This window comes from Nicotiana tomentosiformis, chromosome 12 (assembly GCF_000390325.3).
Source record: "Nicotiana tomentosiformis chromosome 12, ASM39032v3, whole genome shotgun sequence".
NCBI lineage: Eukaryota > Viridiplantae > Streptophyta > Magnoliopsida > Solanales > Solanaceae > Nicotiana > Nicotiana tomentosiformis.
The window spans coordinates 134,134,222-134,155,611 of record NC_090823.1 but is presented as its reverse complement, the minus strand read 5'-3'; the positions used below and the strand labels follow the sequence as shown (position 1 = coordinate 134,155,611).

Sequence of the window (21,390 nt, the reverse complement as noted above, 5' to 3'; positions counted from 1 at the left end):
ATATTTTTAAAATTAAAAATAATTCAATTTTATACTTTTTATTTTAACATTTTATAAACACACAAATATCAATTAATATTGCACGTTCAAAAGTCTTTAGTTAATTTTTTTTTTAAATTCATATAAAGTAAAACTGTCTCGTCTAAATTGATGAAACAGAGGAAGCATTAAGCTAATTTCTTCAATTCTTATTTTCTTCCCCCTTTTTGCTCAAGAAATCTTTTTTCTTCTGAAAATGTTTTGTCAATTTAGAATTATGCATATAAAATCTATTTTCTCTCTGTACATTTGTGTATGTATGTAGCAATTTCGTTCTCTGTACAGATGCACACAAGGGCGGTTTAATCTTGCATTCTCCGCCAATTGGGGTTCGAATTTTGAGTTAATTGACAAAAAAGGGGTTCAGGAAAACCCCCAGAGAAATTGGCCAGAGATCATGGAAGGTATCGAATTTTTTCCAATTTTCCTTTTCATACATATCAAAATCAATTTCATTGCGTTTAATTTGATTTCCGTGCCTTTGTATATGACGGATTTGATTTCAATTTTGTTTCATGTTTTCCTTATAGGTGTCTTACCCAGTATAGGCAATGTGGTGAAGTGAACTATAATATATATAACTTAAATTTTCACTTTTCTTCTTATTTGATAGAATATTGACGTGAGATTGAGCTAAAATGGAGAAGTGAGGATTCACGTAGCTGACCGCAACTTGTTTAGGACTGAGTTGTAATTGTAGTTGTTGTTGTAGACGTTGTCAATGTGGTGAACTGCTAGTTATATATATTTAACTTATTTTTTCACTTTTATTTTTATTTGGTATGATACTGACATGAGATTGAGCTAAAGTGGAGAAGTGAGGATTCACATAGCTGATCGCAACTTGTTTGGGATTGAGTTGTAGTTGTAGTTGTAGTTGTATTTGTTGTTGTTGTTGTAAGCGCAGTCAATGTAGTGAACTGTTATTTATATATATTTAACTTATTTTTTCATTGTCATTTTTAAATGGTATGATACTGACATGAGAATGAGCTTAAATGGAGAAGTGATGATTCATATAGCAGACTGCAACTTGTTTGGGGCAGAGGCGTTTTTTTGTTGTTGTAGTCAAGGTAGTGAACTGTCTTAAACAACATGGTGGAAGTTTCAGCAGTTATTTGATATTTCCTTTCTCGTCGTGGAATATGCTGTAAGCTCTATTTAATCTGGCCTTGTGAAGAACAGGTGTGACTAGAATTTAGTCATTGAATTCTTTGTCCAAAAGAAAGAAAAAACATAACAAAAAGAGAGAGCAGTAGACTAGGTTAATTTGAGATGAGATGTGGTGGAGGAAGTAATCAGCTCTTCTTCTGCCTTCTACATGTATCCTTGGTTACTGCAGCACTTTTATGTATTCTTCTGAGTTATGAGGTATATGGTGTATCCTTCCATTATTCTTGTGTCTGCAACTGAAAAATAATCCTTCACCACTTGTATATTGTGCGATGGCATCCAGAAGCAGAAACTAGGTATCCGCACTTAGAGAAATTGGCACTTGCACTGATAAGCTCCTCTAGAAAGTTAAGACCATGCTTTCAATGTCACCCCATATGTGTATTAACCACTTACCCACTTCAGAATATTTTTCACAAGCCCGAACTATTGGGCCGATTGGCCAAATGGGCCATCGAACTCAGTGGGTACAATATCGAATATCAATCCCGGACGGCCGTCAAGTCTTAAATTTTAGCGGACTTCGTAGCCAATTTCGCACCAACCCTCGTACCCGAAGTGGAAAAGGAACTCTTGTTAAAATCGGGTACATCATCGGGGGTATGGACCTCTTCACAGATGGTGCTTCGAATGTGAAAGGGTCTGGGCTAGGCATCATTTTAAAGCAGCCCATGGGTAGTACTATTAGGCGCATCCTGTATTCTGGTCTAATCCTGGAAAGGTTTTATCCCTTTGGTTTGAATAGTTGATATCTCAAATAATGCTTATGAAACTTGTTCAATTTAAAGTAGGACCTGTTGTTGTTGGAACAGTTGAATGTGATCTTTACTTCCAGCTTGGGTAATTGTTGGGTTTATTAACCTTTTCTTATCCATGCTTTAGATCCTGTTGTAATGCATTCTGAAGATGATAAAGGTCATACTGAAAAAAACAAGACAAGAATCAAGGTCATCAAGACGCGTGCTCAGATTGAAGGCCTTGAGAAATTTTATAAGGGTAACAGATCTTACTTATTTTTTGTGTTTCCCAATGAGTTTCTATAGCATATATGTTATTTCAAACTTAACAATGAGAGAGCTTTCAAAATTTCAGAACATAAATATCCTACAGAATCAATGAAATCAGAACTGGCACAGTCATTAGGATTAACAGAAAAGCAGGTTTCTGGGTGGTTTTGTCATAGGCGGTTGAAAGACAAGAGGCTATTAAGTCGGGAAGCATATGCAAATGGAAGACAAGATCGTTCAAGTGGTGTCATTCAGGACCGGGGCAGCGGTTTTAAGCAGGATTCTTGCGGAAGTACTAAGCAAGGAGATGATAAGAATTTTGATCATCGGGAAGTTGAGAGTAGAAGATTAACTGCCCGAGAAGTCTCAGCTGCGGATGTTACATATGAAGTTGGTACTCAGTATAGAACAGAGTCTAATCTCATGGAGGATACACCTTCACGAAGTAGCTCTTCCTTACGGGATGCATGTTTTTCACAAAATGTGGAATCATTTGATATGGCAACATCGAGATACCTATCGTGTAATGTACCTACTGATCTTAAGAGTGTGAAACCAAGAACTGGCCCATCCGGGTACTTAAAGGTGAAAGGCCAGGTAGAAAATGCTGCAATTACTGCTGTGAAGAGGCAATTGGGAAGTCTCTACCGACAGGATGGTCCACCACTTGGTGTTGAATTTGATCCACTTCCACCTGGTGCTTTTGAATCATCAGTGCAAAATCTTGTTGACAGTGAGTTAAAATTGCTGCTTCTTGTCTTTTTCGCAGTTGACTTTTTTTTCTGATCCAAGTATTTTCATCCATTCAACTCATTGTGTACATGCCTTTCTCTCCTTAAAGCATGCTAATTCTGTTCCTATTTAGTTTAGCTGTTGATTTTTCAATTTTGTTATGCTTCTCTACAACTAAAATAACCTCTATCATCTAATTGTGCTGTGAAAATTTCTGTGCAATTTAAGGAACAAGATATTGTTATATTTAGAATAATAATCTTTTTTAAGTTAAAAAAAATAATTATGGCAATACTGTGTTTATTTTATAAGAAAAGCTAATATGATCCAAATTGCGAACAAAACCAGCTCATATATGACAATATTATTAAATTTGCATTAAAACCTAGACTGATTCAGAGTTGTAATTACGAATAGAGTGACTTAGGGTATCTGCAAGTTGTGAAGTCCTTTTTCATGTTCTCTTGATACTAAGGGTTTTATTTTTGTGCTAGTCCTTTTAATGGGATCATCTTATACATGCTTCTCTATCCAGAATTACTAGTTTCTCTGCTCTTATACTTACAATTGAGTTGGCAGAACAAAATTCGGAACCTTGTAAACTCTGAAATTTGGTTCATCTTCTTTCTTCGAGAGGAATAAAATTACAATCTTATCAATACTTTATGTGCCCATTATCATAACTATGTGATGTTTGAAATTTCCTTATACATGTCTGTAGTGTATACTCTTCTTGTATTCAGATCATTTTTTGTTTAGATGCAAAAAAGAGTTTGACGGCTCTTTCTTACTGAATGAGTGAAGTTCCTATTGCCATGTCCAATACCACTTCTACTCTGGATTTTACTCCATGTTCAAGTTTATATGCTTGAGTATATATTCACTTTCTTTTTTGCATCTGATTGTGGATTCGGAAAGTATAACTTTGTGTCTAGTGCAAAGAGTTGCTGACTTTTACTTTCCTATTAATGTTTGTCAGAACCTGAATATGCTGGAGAACCTGTTCCAGCGCTTGCACCAGATTTCTCTAAAGTGTACAAGCAATCGAATTCATGCATAGTAAGTGGATCTTGTGCAAATTGATCTTAGTGATTTTGTAAACCTTGATCTTATAATTCACAGCCATCAACTAACTGCATTTGTATGGGAATGCTTAATTTTTGGGTCAAGTTGATAATTAATTGAATTTAGACTATGCATTGTATAAGTTTTTACTCCATGGCAACAGATGCTATATACTTCAGTTAGTTGATCTTTCGAATGAATGAGGCAAAGAAGTACGAACTACCAAATATAGAACTGTGGAATAGCAACACTACACAAAAGAATGCAGTAGCATATGCTTTTTTTGAGTGCTTAATGTACTTTGAACTAATGTGTGATAGTGACAGTGTAAGCATATTTTGCTTGTGATTTCGTTACCTTGGATGCTGCATCTTTTATAGATTAGACTGCCCATTCCATTACTGATATGGTGACAAAATTGTTTTTCGTTTGTTTACTATCTTTGTTAACTTCATAAAATTGCAGTGCTATTTTGCTGGCTTGCATATTTGGTGTATTTTGAGTACCTTTGGTATCTGGTTATTGACCTAAGGTTTCTTAAATTACCTCAAAAAGTTCTCTCTTAAGAATTTGTGATCTCTATTTTCCTTTTTTCTGTTGGGTGATTATTTTTCAACTTCTTTTTCTTTTCTATATTTTGCCTTTGACCATGATTAGACCTTAAAAAAAATATCATGGACCATGGAGGGAGACTTGTTTCTGGACATTACATTTCTCGGGGATCAAACATCTTTTCATTTTTTTACTGGCCCAAATGCAAATGGATTGAGATATAATTGTGCTTAATTTTGTGTCTTCTCTCCTACCATATCTGGATCTTACTATCAAAACTGAAGTACTCAAGTCAATCTGTAGAATTATACCTACTCTGTTTTTGCATTGGTTTCGATAGGGATATGGATCCATTTCCAAGACAAACTCTCATGTCCCTGATTTGGAAGGTGCAAGTTTCAAAAAATCACTCAAGTCTGCTCATCCCGAATATTACTTCAACCAAAAGCCTGGTCAGAATTCCTCTATTCATGATGGTGATTGTTACTATCTTGGGCGGGACTCATCAATAGACATGTACAAAGGTTCCGGAAGAGAAGTGGTGCTTGATGGCAGATGCAACTATAAGTATATGGCTAAACATGATGGTGCAGAAATTAGAACTGGTACTAGCTCTAGCAATGGTTTTCGAAGTCCCCGCACTGGACAAGTCAATGGAGAGCAGGTGAAGCCTAGGTTCACTAGCTGCAACGAAATGAACCTTAAGATTATGGAGGAGGAAGATCTTGAATGCAAGCCTTCAAATTTTGTCCTGAAGGGAAGTAAGCATCGTTATTGTCCAGACAGAGCGCTTTCCAGTAAAGTTGAAAAGGTATAAAACTATTTTTGTTGCTTCTTTTTTATCCAGCAATATCCTGATAAGTTTTCCTTGAGAATGATATATAGGATTACATCCATGTGGACAGACCAGCAGTTGATGAAAACTATAATCTAGATCGCGTGAAAATACCCTGGGAGAATGAAATGAGGGTAAGCTTTTTAGCTCATGTTAGTATATTACCGTTTGGGATTCCTTTAGATATCGCTATGGTTACTTGAACTCTTCAAACACAAATTTTGAAGGCTGCCAAAAGAGCAAGGGATGAATCCCCTAACCATCAAGAATATCCGAGGAAAGCATCAGTGACACAATGTGATCCCAGACAAATCATCGGATGAGGTTTGACCATGTTTAATATCTTGATTTCTACTCCTTAAGTATGTGTTCTATGCAGTCATGAGCATGCAACTTATTTGGACATATATGGCTCCATTTTGAGATATTTGACTGGATATCATTGTTGTGGAGAATCTTTTTAGTTCTTAGATGGCTTTTGTTGAACTGATTTTAAACTTAGATTTGTGATGTAAAGAACAGAAGAATATATGGCTGAAAGTCGTGCCTCTCATAAGTGATAAGTCTCCATTACCTTTTCTTTCCCATTCATAGAAGATTGATTTACGACACTGCAGAACGATGTACGGTCCATCTTCTGGACATTGTGCATAGCATAGTGTTCGATATAAATGTTTCTAGCTTTATACGTTTTCCTGGTAGACATTATTGAGTGTAATTAAGTTCTGATGTCCGATTATTAAGTGTTTCTATGTGTTATTAAAAACAAAAGAATATAGAGTATAGAGTTTGTGGTTTGTCATATTGTCCATAAGTAGTGGGATTAGTAACCTGAAAAAAGGGATAGTATCTGCAACAGCTGCAACAACACGTGTCGGTTTATATAAGTTAAGCCCTTTAAGAATTTTCTTTACTGTTATGTTAATACTGACACTCCTAGTGTTGGCTCTAGGTTTGCTGCAGAGATTCCATCTAGCTTTAATGAAGATAATAAAACAGAAGAAACCAGTTCTTTGACGGGTGAGACATTTGCACTTGACTAGAGAAAAGTTAAAAGTCCAGTGTAGTGAATTTTTTTGGAATCCTGTGTGTTGATAGAACTTCCGTTGGATTTGTACAGATCAAAACAACTTAATGTTTATCAGTATACCAGTACGTGAAATTGGAGAACTTTTGTCTTTGTATAGTATAAGTAATTTGTTGCATTTGAAGCAGCTGGATGCCGAATTTGGAAATGGACCTACGAAATTTCAGGTCAATCGGAATACGTCAAAAAAATTATACAAAATCAGCATGTATTAATAGACATCAAAAAGTGGATATAATACAAATTCGTGTTGCATAACTCTAAAATACCAAAAAATAAACCTGAAAGTCATGATGAAACGAGTATTGGTCACTAGGTAGTTTCCTATAGACCTACGAAATTTTAGGCCAATCAGAGTCCATAAAAAAGTTAACACACGAAAAAGTGGATATAATCACAAATTCATGTTGTATGAACCTGACAGTCATGGCGAAGCGATAAGTATTGGTCACTAGGAAGTTTCTTATGGACCTATGAAATTTCACGCTAATCGGAGTACGTCCAAAAAATTTTTACAAAATCAACATGTATTAATACACATAAAATTTTTGATATAATCATAAAATCGCGTTGCATGATCCCGAAACACCATAAAATGAACCTGAAAGTTCTGGAAAAGCAATGAGTATTGGTCACTATGTTATTTTCTATGGACTTATGAAATTTTAGGCCAATCGGAGTGCGTCAAAAAAACTCTACAAAAACTAGCATGTACTAATACGCATAAAAAAGAGAATATAATCACAAACTCGTGTTGTCTGACCCCAAAACACCAAAAAATGAACTAGGAAGCCATGGTGAAACAATGAGTATTAGTCACTAGGATGTTACCTATGGACCTGCGAAAAATCAGGCCAATCGGAGTCCGTCAAAGAAATTCGACAAATCAACATGTACTAATACACACAAAAATGGATATAATCACAAAACCGTGTTGCATGACCTAAAGTACCAAAAAATAAACCCGAAAGCTATGGCGAAAGGATGAGTATTGGTCACTAGGTCGTTTCCTATGGACCTATGAAATTTCATGTCAATTAGCGTCTATCAAAATTCTACAAAATCAACATGTTCTTATACACACGAAAAAGTAGATATAATTACAAATTCGTGTTGCATGATCCTGAAACACCATAAAAAGAACCCCAAAAGTCATGTTGAAGCAATGCAAATTAGTCACTAAGTCGTTTGTTATTGACCTACAAAAATTCAGGCCAATTGGAGTCCGTCAAAAAATTACTACAAAATCAAAATGTATTAATACATAAAACAAATTAGGAATCGTCCTGTATTCATGTTTTATGGCCCTAAAACGCTAAAAACGAGGAAAAGACATAGGAAAACGATGACGATTGTTCATTAGTTCATTTTTATGGGCCCCCAAAATTTTAGGAGATTCCGGGTCGGTCGCCCAAATTCATGCAGGTGGTGTGGGCTATAGCAGATGAAAATCTGGGAATCGTCCTAAATTTCTATTTTATGATCCTAAAACGCCAAAAAATGGCGAACAGTCATAGCGAATCAATGACAATTGTTCATTAGGTCATTTATTATGGGCCCGCAAAATTTTAGGAGATTCGGGGTCGGTCGCTCGAATTCATGCAGATGGCGTGGACTATATAGCATACGAAACTCTGGGAATCATCTTGAATTCCTGTTTTATGGCCCTAAAAAGCCAAAAAACGAGCAACGATCATGACGAAGCGATGCCTATTGTTCATTAGGTCGATTTTGATGGGCCCGCAAAATATTAGGAGAGTCGGGGCTGGTCACCCGAATTAATGCAGATGGCGTGGACTATAGCACATGAAAATCTGGAAATCGTCCTGAATTCCTGTTTTATGGCCCTAAAAAGCCAAAAACAATAAGGAACGATCATGGCGAAACGATGACTATTGTTCATTAGGTTATTTTTTATGGGCCCGCAAAATTTTAGGAGATTCGGGGTCGGTCGCTTGTATTCATGTAGATAGCGTGGACTATATAGCATACGAAAATCTGTGAATCATCCTAAATTCCTGTTTTTTATCCCTAAAACGCCAAAAAATGAGGAACGGCCATAGAGAATCGATGACTATTATTCATTAGGTCGTTTTTATGTGCCCGCAAATTTTTATGAGATTCAATACCGGCCTCCCGAATTCATGCAGATGGCTTGGATTATAACACATGAAAATCTAAGAATCGTCATGAATTTTTGTTTTATGTCCCTAAAATGTTAAAAACAAGGAATGGTCATGGCAAAGCAATGATTATCGGTCATTAGCTCATTTCTTATGGGCCCGCAAAATTTTAGGAGATTCAGGATCGGTGGCCTGAATTCATGCAGATGGTGTGGATTATAGCACACGTAATCTCAGAATCGTCCTGAATTCCTGTTTTATGGCCCTAAAACACGAAAAAATGAGAAACGGTCACTGCCTCACTATGACCATTACTCGTTTTTTGGCGTTTTAAGGCCATAAAATTGAAATTCCACCTGATTCCCAAATTTTCGTGTGTTATCCCATGCCTTCTACATGGGCCCGGGCGACCGGACACGCATCGCCTAAAATTTTGTCGGCCCATAAAAAACGATCTAAGGAATAATAGTTATTGCCTCGCCATAACCATTACTCATTTTTGGCATTTTATAGGGGCCGGACGACTAAATCCAGATCGCCTAAAATTTTGTCGGATCATCAAAAACGACGTAAGGAAAAATAATCATCGTCTCGCCATGACTGTTACTCATTTTTTATGGGCCCGCAAAATTTTAGGAGATTCGGGGTCGGTGGCCTGAATTCATGCAGATGGCGTGGATTATAGCACACGTAATCTCAGAATCGTCCTGAATTCCTGTTTTATGGCCCTAAAACACGAAAAAATGAGAAACGGTCACTGCCTCACTATGACCATTACTCGTTTTTTGGCGTTTTAAGGCCATAAAATTGAAATTCCACCTGATTCCTAAATTTTCATGTGTTATCCCATGTCTTCTACATGAGCCCGGGCGACCGGACACGCATCGCCTAAAATTTTGTCGGCCCATAAAAAACGATCTAAGGAATAATAGTTATTGCCTCGCCATAACCATTACCCATTTTTGGCGTTTTATAGGGGCCGGACGACCAAATCCAGATCGCCTAAAATTTTGTCGGATCATCAAAAACGACGTAAGGAAAAATAATCATCGTCTCGCCATGACTGTTACTCATTTTTTGGCGTTTTATTGCCATAAAACTGAAATACCGCATGATTCCCAGATTTTCGTGTGCTATAGCCCGCGCCTTCTACATGGGCCTGGGCTATCAGACATTGATCATCTAAAATTTTGTCGGCCCATAAAAAATGACCTAAGGAACAATAGACATCGCCTCGCCATGACGGTTACTCAGTTTTTGGCATTTTAGGGCCATAAAATAAGAATTTCGCCCGATTCTTAGATTTTCATGTGTTATATAGCCCACGCCTTTTGCATGGGTCCGGACGACCAAACCCGGATCGCCTAAAATTTTATCGGCCTATCAAAATATGACCTATGGAACGATAGTCACTGCCTCGCCATGATCATTACTCATTTTTTGGCGTTTATGGAGCCGTAAAATTGGAATTCACCCGATTTTCAAATTTTCGTTTGTTGTAGCCAAGGCCTTCTACATGGGCCCAGACTACTCGATCCGGATCGCCTAAAATTTTGTCATCCCATCAAAACGACCTAAGAAACAATAGTCACTGCATCGCCATGTCCGTTACTCGATTTTTAGCGTTTTAGGGTCATTAAATTAGAATTCCGTCCGATTTCCAAATCTTCGTGTGCTATAGGCGGCCTTCTGCATGGGAGCGGGCGACCGGACCCGGATCGTCTAAAATTTGCCTATCCACAAAAAATGACCTGAGGAATAATAGTCACTGCCTCGCCATGATCGTTACTCGAATTTTGACATTTTAGGGCCATAAAACAAAATTGCGCCCGATTTTTAGATTTTCGTGTGCCCATGCCTTGTGCATGGGCGTTGGCGGCCGGACCCAGATCGCTAAAATTTTTCTAGCCCATAAAAAATGACCTATGGAACAATAATCACCGCCTCGCCATAACTGTTACTCGTTTTTGGCGTTTTAGGGCCATAAAATTAGAATTTCGCCTGATTCCCAGATTTTCGTATGTTATAGCCCACGCCTTCTGCATGGACCCAGGCGACCAAGCCCGGATCGCCTAAAATTTTGCCGGCTCATAAAAAATGACCTAAGGAACAATAGTCACCGCCTATCCAGGATTGTTACTCTTTTTTGGCGTTTTAGGGCCATCAAACTGGAATTCCGCTTGATTCCTAGTTTTTCGTGTGCATAGCTCACGCCTTCTGCATGGGCCCAGGCGAACGAATCCGGATTGCCTAAAATTTTGGCGGCCCAATAAAAACGACCTAAGAAACAATAGTCACCGCCTCGCAATGACCGTAACTCGTTTTTGGGCGTTCAGGGCCATAAATCTATAATTCCGCCTGATTTTCGTATGGTATAGCCCACGTCTTCTTAATGGACCGAAGCGACCAGACTCGAATCGCCTAAAAATTTTCCAAGCTATAAAAAACTACCTAAGGAACAATAGTCACCGTCTTGCCATGACTGTTACTCTTTTTTGGCGTTTTAGGGCCATAAAACTAGAATTCTACCACATTCCTAGATTTTTGTGTGCATAACCCATGCCTTCTGCATGGGCTCGGGCGATCGGGCCCGGATCGCTTAATATTTTGTTGGCCCATATAAAACAACCCATGAAATAATAGTCACCGCATCGCCATGATCATTACTCATTTTTAGGCGTTTCAGGGCCATAAAACTGGAATTCCGCTTGATTCCAATATTTTTATTTTTTTATGTTTTAAGAAAAGGAAAATCTTATTTCCCGTCTTCTGCATGGGTTCGGCGATCGAACCCAGATCTCCTAAAATTTTGTCGTCCCATAAAGAATGACTTAAGGATTAATAGTCATCGCCTCGCCATGACCATTACTCGTTTTTTTTGCGTATTAGAGGGCTCGGACGACGGGATACAGATCGCCTAAAATTTTGCCGGACCATCAAAAATGACCTAAGGAACAATAGTCACCGCCTCGCCATAACCGTTACTCGCTTTTCGGCCTTTTATTTTCATAAAACTAGAATACCGCCCGATTCACATATTTTCGTGTACTATAGCCCGTGCCTTCTGCAGGGCTAGGGTGATCGGACCCTGATCACCTAAAATTTTACTGGTCCATCGATAACGACCTAAGGAACAATAGTCACTGCCTCACCATGACCGTTATTCATTTTTTGGTGTTTTAGGATCATAAAAGAAGAATTTGCCCGATTCTAAGATTTTCATGTGCTATAGCCAGCACCTTTTGCATGGGTCCGGACGACTGGACCCGGATCGCCTAAAATTTTATCGGTCCATCAAAAGTGACCTATGAAACACTAGTCACCACCACGCCATGACCGTTACTCATTTGTTTTGCATTTTAGGGCCATAAAACTAGAATTCCGCCTGATTCCCAGATTTTTGTATACGATAGCCCACGCCTTCTGCATGGGCCCGACTGACCAAACCCGAATAACCTAAAATTTTGTCGGACCATAAAAAATGACCTAAGGAACAATAGTCATCACCTCACCATGAGCGTTACTCTTTTTTGGTATTTTTGGGACATAAAACTTATATTCCACCTGATTCTCAGATTTTCATGTGATATATCCCACGCCGTTTACATGGCCCAGACGACCGGACCCGGATTACCTAAAATTTTATCGGCCCATAAACAACGACCTAAGGAACAATAGTCACTGTCTCCCTATGACTATTATTCGTTTTTGGCGTTTTGTGACCATAAAACTAGAATTCCGCATGATTCCTAGATTTCGTGTGTTATAGCCCACGTCTTCTGCATGGGCCGGGGCAACCGGAACCATATCGCCTAAAATTTTACCGGCCCATCAAAAGCGACATAAGGAATAATAGTCACCATCTTTCCATGACTGTTACTCATTTTTTGTGTTTTAGGGTCATAAAACTAGAAATCCATCTGGTTCATATATATTCGTGTGTTATAGCCCACGCCTTCTATATGGGCCCGGACAATCGGTTCCGGATTGCCTAAATTTTTGTCGACCCATCAAAAATGACCTAAGGAACAATTGTCCTCGCCTCGCTATGATCATTACTCATTTTTTGGCGGTTTAGATCTATAAAACACCAAATATCGCCTGATTCCTAAATTTTCGTGTGCTATAGGCCATGCCTTCTGCATGGGCCCGAGTGTTCGGACACGGATTGCTTAAAATTTTGTCGGCCCATCAAAACGACCTAAGGAAAAATAGTCACCGCCTCTCCATGATCGTTACTCGTTTTTTTTGCGTTTTATGGCCATAAAACTGGAATTTCGCTCGATTCTCAGATTTTCGTTTCTATAGCCCACGCCTTCTGCATAGACCCGGGCAACCAAACCCGAATTACCTAAAATTTTGTCAGCCCATAAACAATGACCTAAGGAACAATAGTCACTTCCTCGCCATGATCGTTACTCGTTTTTTAGCATTTTAAGGCCATAAAACTGGAATTCTGCCAAATTCCCAAATTTCATATGTTATAGCCTACGCCTTCTTCATGGGTCCGAGCGATCAGACCCGGGTCGCCTAAAATTTTGCCGACCCATCAAAAATAACCTAAGGAACAATATACACCACTTTTCCATGACCATTACTCGTTTTCTAGCTTTTTAGGGTCATTAAACTAGAATTTCCCCCGATTATCAGATTTTCGTATGGTATGTATAACCCATGCCTTTTACGTAGGCCCAGGAGACCGGACCCGGATCGCTTAAAAAAACTTTTGACCCATCAAAAAAGACCTAAGTAACAATAGTCACTGCCTCGCCAAGATCGTTACTCGTTCTTTGGTGTTTTAAGGCTATAAAACTGGAATTTGCCCGATTCTCAGATTTTTCTTGTGTTATAGCCCACGCCTTCTGCATAAGCCCGGGCGACCAGACCTGCATCGCCTAAAATTTTGACGTCCCATAAAAAATGACCTAAGGAACTATAGTCACCACCTCGCCATGACCGTTACTCTTTTTTGGCGGTTTTGGGCCATAAAACCGGAATTTCGCCTTATTTTCAGATTTCCGCGTGCTATATAGCCCACGCCTTCTACATGGACCAGGAAAATCGGACCCGGATTGCCTAAAATTTAGTCGGCCCATCAAAATGACCTAAGGAATAATAGTCACTGCCTAGCCATGACTGTTACTCGTTTTTGGCATTTTAGGACCATAAAACTAGAATTCCGCACGTTTCCTAGATTTTCGTGTGTAATAACTCACGCCTTCTGCATGGGCTCAGGCGACCGAATACCTATCGCCTAAAATTTTTCCGTCCCATCAAAAGCGACCTAAGGAACAATTGTCACCGCCTCTTCATGACCGTTACTCATTTTTTTGGCATTTTAGAGCCATAAAACTGGAATTTCGACCGATTCTCATATCTTCGTATGCTATAGCCCAAGCCTTCTGCATTGGCCCAGACAACCGGTCCCAGATCGCCTAAAATATTATTTTTCCATAAACAACGACCTAAGGAATAATAGACTCCCCCTCGCCATGACCGTTACTCATTTTTTATCGTTTTAGGGCCATAAAATGCCAAATACCGTTTGATTCCCATATTTTCATGTGCTATATCCCACGCCTTCTACATGGGCCCGGGACCCGGACCCGGATCGCCTAAAATTTTGTCGGCCCATAACAAACGACCTAAGGAACAATAATCACTATCTCACCATGATCGTTACTCATTGTTTGGCATTTTAAGCCCATAAAACGCCAAATAGCGCATGATTCCTAGATTTTCATGTGTTATAGCCCACGCCTTTTGCATGGTCCCAGACGACCGGACCTGGATCGCCAAAAATTGTTTGCCCATAAAAAATGACCTAAGGAACAATCGTCACTACCTCTTCATGTTTGTTACTCATGTTTTGGCATTTTAGGACCATAAAACTGAAATTCCGCACAATTCTCAGATTTTCGTGTGTTATAGCCCACGCCTTATGCATGGGCCCGGACGACCAGACCCAAATCGCCTAAAATTTTGCCGGCCCATAAAAAATGACCTAACTAATAATATTCACCGTCTCGCCATGATCGTTACTCATTTTTTGGCCGTTTTTGGCCATCAAACGCCAAATACCTCCCCATTCCCAGATTTTCGTGTGCTATAGCCCACGCCTTCTGCATGGGCTCGGGCAACCGGACCCAGATCTCATAAAATTCATACAAATGGACCTAAGGAACAATATTCACCGCTTTACCCTGGTTGTTACTCATATTTTAGTATTTTAGGGACAATACTAGAATTTCGTCCAATTCCCGAATTTTTATATTCTATTACCCACGTCTATTATATGGGCCATGGCGACCGGACCCAGATCACCTAAAAAATTTTCGGCCCATCAAAAACGAAGTAAGGAACAATAATCACCGCATCCCCATGACCGTTACTCGTGTTTTGGCATTTTAGGGCCATAAAATAGAATTCTGTCCGATTTCTAAATTTTCATGTGCTATAGCACACGCCTTCTACATGGGTCCGGGCGACCAGACACGTATCGTTTAAAATTTTCCAGCCCATCAAAATCGACTAACGAACAATAGTCACCGCCTCGACATGACCGTTACTCATTGTTTCGGCGTTTTAGGGCCATAAAAGTGGAATTTTGCCCGATTCCTAGATTTTTGTGTGTTATAGCCCATGCCTTATGCTTGGGCCTGGGCGACCACACCCGGATCGCCTAAAAAAAATTTGGCCCATCAAAAATGACCTAAGGAAAAATAGACACTGCCTCGCCATGGCCGTTACTCGTTTTCTAGAGTTTTAGGGTCATTAAACTGGAATTCAGCCCGATTCATAGATTTTCGTATGGTATAACTCATGCCTTCTGCGTGGACCTAAGTGACCAGACCCGGATCGCCAAAATATTTTCCATCCCAACAAAAATGGCATAAAGAATAATAGTCACCGCCTCGCCATGACCGTTACATGTTTCTTTTGGTGTTTTAGGGCCATAAAACTGAAAATTCACATGATTCCTATATTTTCGTGTTATGGCCCAAGCTTTCTACATGGGCCCGTACGACTAGACCCGGATCGCCTAAAAATTTGCCGGCCCATTAAAAATAACCTAAGGAACAATAGTCACCACCTCGACATGACTGTTACTCCTTTTTGGTATTTTAGAGCCATAAAATTGGAATTCCGCCTGATTCTCAAATTTTTGCATACTATAGCCCACGCTTTCTGCATGAGCCTGGGCGACCAAATCTTGATCGCCTAAAAGTTTATCGGCCCATTAAAACAACCTAAGGAACAATAGTCATTGCCTCGCCATGACTGTTACTCTTCTTTTAGCATTTTAGGGCAAAAAAATTAGAATTCCGTCGGATTCCCAAATTTTCGTGTGCTATAGATCACGCCTTCTGCATGCGCCCGGGCGACCAGACCCAGATAGCATAAAATTTTGTCGGCACATCAAAAATGGTCTAAGGAACAATAGTCATTGTCTCGCCACGACTGTTACATTGTGTTGGCATTTTAGGGCCATAAAACGGAAAATTTGCCAGATTCCTAGATTTTGGTGTGCTATGGCCCACGCGTTCCGCATGGGCTCAGACGACCAGACCCAGATCGTCTAAAATTTCTCCGACCCTATAAAAATGACCTATGGAACAATAGTCACTGCCTCACGATGATTGTTACTCGTGTTTTGGCATTTTAGGGCCATAAAACTAGAATTCCGTCCGATTCCCAGATTTTTGTATGCTATAGCCTACGCCTTCTGCATGGGCCCGGGCAGCCAGATCCGGATCACCTAAAATTTTGTCGGCCCATCAAAATGACCTAAGGAACAATAGTCAGCGCCTCGCCATGACTGTTGCTCGTTTTCTAAGCGTTTTAAGACCATAAAAGTGGAATTGCACACGATTCCTATATTATCGAGTGTTATAGCCCACGCCTTCTACATAGGCCAAGGCGACCGGACCTAGATCGCCTAAATTTTTTCCGACCCATTAGAAATGACCTAAGGATTAATAGTAACTGCCTCGCCATCATTGTTACTCATTTTTTGGTGTTTTAGGGCCATAAAACTAGAGTTCCGCCTAATTACCAGATTTTCGTGTGCTATAACCCATGGCTTCTACATGGGCCCAGACGACCGGACCTAGATCGCCTAAAAGTTTGCTAGCCCATCAAAAACAAGTTAAGGAACAATAATCACTGTCTCGCTATGACCGTTACTCGTTTTTTGTCATTTTTGGGGCAAAAAATAGGAATTTCGCCCAGTTTCTCGATTTTCGTGTGCTATAGCCACGCCTTCTGCATGGCCACGGTTCGCCTAAAATTTTGCCGTTCCATAAAAGTGACCTAAGGAACAATAGTCACCGCCTCGCCATGACCATTATTCGTTTTTTGGCGTTTTACGGTCATAAAACGTCAAATACCGCCCGATTTCCAAATATTCGTGTGCTATATATAGCACACGCTTTTTACATGGACTCGAGCGACCGGACTCGGATCGCCTAAAATTTTACCGGCCCATCAAAAATGACCTAAGGAACAATAGTCACTGCCTCGCCATGACAATTACTCGTATTTTGGCATTTTAAGGCCATAAAACTGTAATTTTACCCGATTCTCAGATATTTGTGTGTTATAGCCCACGCCTTCTGCATGAGTCCAAGCGATCGGTCCTAAACCGCCTAAAATTACACTGCCCCGTAAAACGCGACCTAAGAACAATAGTCACCACCTCGCCATGACTGTTACTTGTTGTTTAGCGTTTTAGGGCCATAAAACTGAAATTCTGCATGATTTCTAGATTTACGTGTGTTATATCCCACGCCTTCTGCAGAGGCCTTGGCAACCGGACCTAGATTGTCTAAAATTTTGCCAGCCCATACAAAACGACCTAAGGAACAATAGTCACCGCCTCGCCATGACCGTTACTCATTTTTTTGACGTTTTAGGGCCATAAAATGCCAAATACCGACTGATTCCCAAATATTCGTACGCTATCCCACGTCTTCTGAATGTGTCCGGGTGATCAGACTCGGATCGCCTAATATTTTGTCGCCTCATCAAAAACGACCTAAGGAACAATAGTCACCACCTCGCCATGACCGTTATTCATATTTTGGCATTTTATGGCCAAAAAATGGAATTGCGCGAGATTCCCAGATTTTCGTGCGCTATAGCCCATGTCTTTTACATGGGCCCGGGCGATCGGACCCGGATCGCCTAAAATTTTGCCAACCCATCAAAAATAACCTAAGGAACAATAGTCACCGCCTTGCCGTGACCATTACTCGTTTTTTGGAATTTTAGGGCCATAAAACAGGAATTTCACCAGATTCCCAGATTTTCGCGTGGTATAGCCCACACTTTATGAATAGGCCCAAGCGACCAGAATCGGATCACCTAAAATTTTACCGACCCATAAAAAATTACCTAAGGAACAATAGTCACCGCCTCGCCCTGACCGTTACTTATTTTTTAGCGTTTTAGGGCCATAAAACTGGAATTTCGCCTGATTCTCAGATTTTCGTGTGCTATAGCCCACGCCTTCTGTATGGGCCCGAGCGACAGGACCTGGATCGCTTAAAATTTAGTCGACCCATTAAAAATGACCTAAGGAACAATAGTCACTGTCTCGCCAAGACCGTTACTGTCACGACTCCAATTCCCCTCCGTAGGATGATGGCACCTAGTCTCTAAGACTAGGTAAGCCTAACAATTTGTGGAATAACTGAATATACAACTGAACTCAAATTCTCAACATATGAAATATAAATAAAAACTATGATTCAAATAATTACAACTCCCAAAACCCGGTAGAAATAAGTCACAAGTTTCTAAGAGAAAATACTAAGTGTCTCTAAACATTAGAGTCTAAATAGAATAAGGAAAAATATTGTAATAGGATAGAGGGTGACTCAGAGGTCTACATACGCTGGCAGATATACCTTGAAGTCTCCATGTACGGTCTAGCTCACTGGTATCTAGTCTGGTAGGACGGAACTGGATCTACACAAAAAGATGTGCAGAAGTGTAGTATGAGTACACCACAACGGAACCCAGTAAGTGCCAAGCCTAACCTCGATAGAGTAGTGACGAGGTCAGATCAGGGCCCTACTGGTTTAAAAGAAAAGTAAGGCAGAAGATATAATAATATTTTGAAATGATTGTGAATTTAAAAAAATGAGAAGTTACAAAAAGATAACCAACACAACAAATAGAGGTAAATAAGAGGGGAGCTCCTGAGGTACCGCCTCATAGTCCCAAATGTAAATACACAACATAGGTATATACAATAAAGGGATCTCCCGAAGTATCGCCTCGTAGTCCCAAAAGTAAATATGCAACACGGGATATCCCAAGGTATCGCCTCGTAGTCCTAAAAGTAAATACACGACATGTGGAGCTCCTGAGGTACCACCTCGTAGTCCCACAAGTAAATACGCAACTCGTACATTATGTGTAATGACCCGGCCGGTCGTTTCGAGAGTAGTAGCCCCGATCCCTTATTTACTGCTTCTCCCATATCTATTCCTACTATTGTGACTTGCCGGGAGGTTTCGTTTTGGTTTTTGGAGTGTTTTGGGACATTTAATCCCTAAATGGAGGTTTAAACCTTAGGATTTGGACCGTAGTCGGAATTGTGTGAAAACGACTCCGGAATGGAGTTTCGTCAGTTACGATAGCTCCGTTAGGTGATTTTGGGCTTGGGGGCGTGTCCGGACTGTGTTTTGGAAGTCTGTAGCTCATTTACGCTTGAAATGGCAAAAGTCGAATTTTTGAAGATTTGGACCGGTAGTAAAAATTTTGATATCGGGGTCGGATTCCGATTTTGAAAGTTGGAGTAGGTCCATAATGTTGAATATGACTTGTGTGATAAATCTGGGGTCAATCAGACGTGGTTTGGTTGGTTTCGGCATCGGTTGTCGAATTTGAAAGTTTCAAGTTCTTTAAGTTCAAATCGGAGGATGATTTGTGATTTTAGCGTTGTTTGATGTTGTTGAAGGTTCGCAGAACCGATATTTCTGGGCAAAAAAGAGGAAAAATCGAGGGTTTGATTCATTTCTTCATTTTTGGACTTGGGAGCTCGTGAGTTGGCGATTTTTCGAGGGATTTTCAGAGAGAGCTTTGGGGTAACGATTCCTAACTCGTTTTTGGTTGTATTTCATTAATCTATAGTTATTTTCTCCATTTAATTTCGGATTTGGATTGAAAAGTTGGAAAAATGGGGGAAAAGTTCCTAACCGAAATTTTGAGTTTTGATTGGGATTTAGACATCGAATTTGGATAATTTTGGTACGAGTGAACTCGAGAGTGAATGGGTATTCGTATTTTGTGACTTTTATCCAATTCTGAGATATGGGCCTGGGTTGACTTTTTAGGACGAATTTCGGAATTTGTTTATTAAAATCTTGATTTCATTAATTAGACTAGTCTATTATAGTTGTATGTATGATATGTAATTGTTTTTGGCTAGATTTGGGCCATTCGAGGTCGAATATTCATGGAAATGGCATTATGACCGATTGATTGAGCTTGGTTCGAGGTAAGTGGCTTGCATAACCTTGTGTGGGCGAAACTCCCCTTAGGATTTGGTATTGTTTTGATATATGAGTGTCGTGTACGTACACAGACTATTTGTTGTAAAACTCTGTATTTCACTAAGTAATAACTTGTTTTCTCCTTATTTGAACTACAATAGCATATGTAACTATCCTATTTAGTTTAGAATAGCATGCCTTCGTGTCTTAACTACCTATCTGAACTCTGTGCAGCATGTTTAGTGAAATTCCTGTTTCTTTTCCTTGACTTGAACTTAGGCTCAACTGTGGGTTTTTCTTGTTGTAACTATTATTTCCGTTGGTTGAGCTGCATATTTACTTTGGGACTACGGAACAGTATTCCGGGAGATCCTCCTATACTGCATATTTATTTTGGGACTACGGAACGGTATTCCGGGAGATCCCCATGTACTGCATATTACTTTGGGACTACGGAACGGTATTCCGGGAGATCCCCATGTACTGCATATTTACTTTGGGACTACGGAATAGTATCCTAGGAGATCCCCCTGTACTGCATATTTACTTTGGGACTACAAAACGGTATTCCGGGAGATCCCCTTATTCTGCACATTTACGTTTGGGAATACGAGACGGTATCTCGGTAGATCGCCTGTTGTTATCTCTGTGTACTGAGTTTTTATCTTCTATAAATTCTTTTTTGTGAAATTTCAGTCTTTATTTTACTGTGATATTTCGTTCTTGCCTTGCTTTATTATTATTTATACCAGTAGGGTCCTGACCTGACCTCGTCACTACTCGACCGAGGTTAGGCTTGGAACTTACTGGGTACTGATTGTGGTGTACTCATGCTACTCTTCTGCACATGTTTTTCGTGTGCAGATCCAGGTGCTCCTTATCAGCCGCACTATCAGTGATTCAGGACTGCTTGGAGACTTCAAAGTATATATGTCGCGTCCGCAGACCTCGGAGTCCCCTTCTACTCTTCCCCATGTCCATTATCTTATGTATTTTCTTTTGATAGACTCTGATGTATAGAGACACTAGATTTTTCTTCTGTAGTTTGTGATTCACGATGTTCCGGGTTTTGAAAATGTTGTATAGTATATTGAGAAATTGGTTATTGTACATGCCAAGCGGCATGGTATTCAGTTACGGTGTTATCAATACAGTTAGTTGTTAAATTTATATTTTTATTTCATTATTCCACAAATGTTAGACTTACCTAGTCATAGAGACTAGGTGCCGTCACGACGTCATACAGAGGGGAAATTGGGTCATGACATTATGG

The 21,390-nt window shown here is 39.8% G+C and overlaps 1 protein-coding gene across 4 annotated transcripts; it reads left to right on the top strand.

Moving 5' to 3' along the window:
- The first annotated feature begins 138 nt into the window (after nt 1-138).
- On the top strand, nt 139-21,283 carry LOC104098696 (uncharacterized). 4 transcript variants are annotated; one of them, XM_070191656.1, is made up of 8 exons: nt 139-443; nt 2,095-2,208; nt 2,305-2,952; nt 3,931-4,010; nt 4,909-5,379; nt 5,454-5,537; nt 5,631-5,727; nt 20,982-21,283. In XM_070191656.1, the coding sequence occupies exons 1-7, from the start codon at nt 437-439 to the stop codon at nt 5,724-5,726; spliced, it is 1,500 nt and encodes a 499-aa protein (XP_070047757.1). In that variant the 5' UTR covers nt 139-436; the 3' UTR covers nt 5,727; nt 20,982-21,283. The 4 variants fall into 4 exon arrangements, with proteins under 4 accessions (XP_070047757.1, XP_009603794.1, XP_009603793.1 ...); XM_009605499.4 differs by lacking the exon at nt 20,982-21,283 and adding an exon at nt 6,367-6,638; XM_009605498.4 differs by lacking the exon at nt 20,982-21,283 and adding an exon at nt 6,356-6,638.
- The last annotated feature ends 107 nt before the right edge of the window (nt 21,284-21,390 follow it).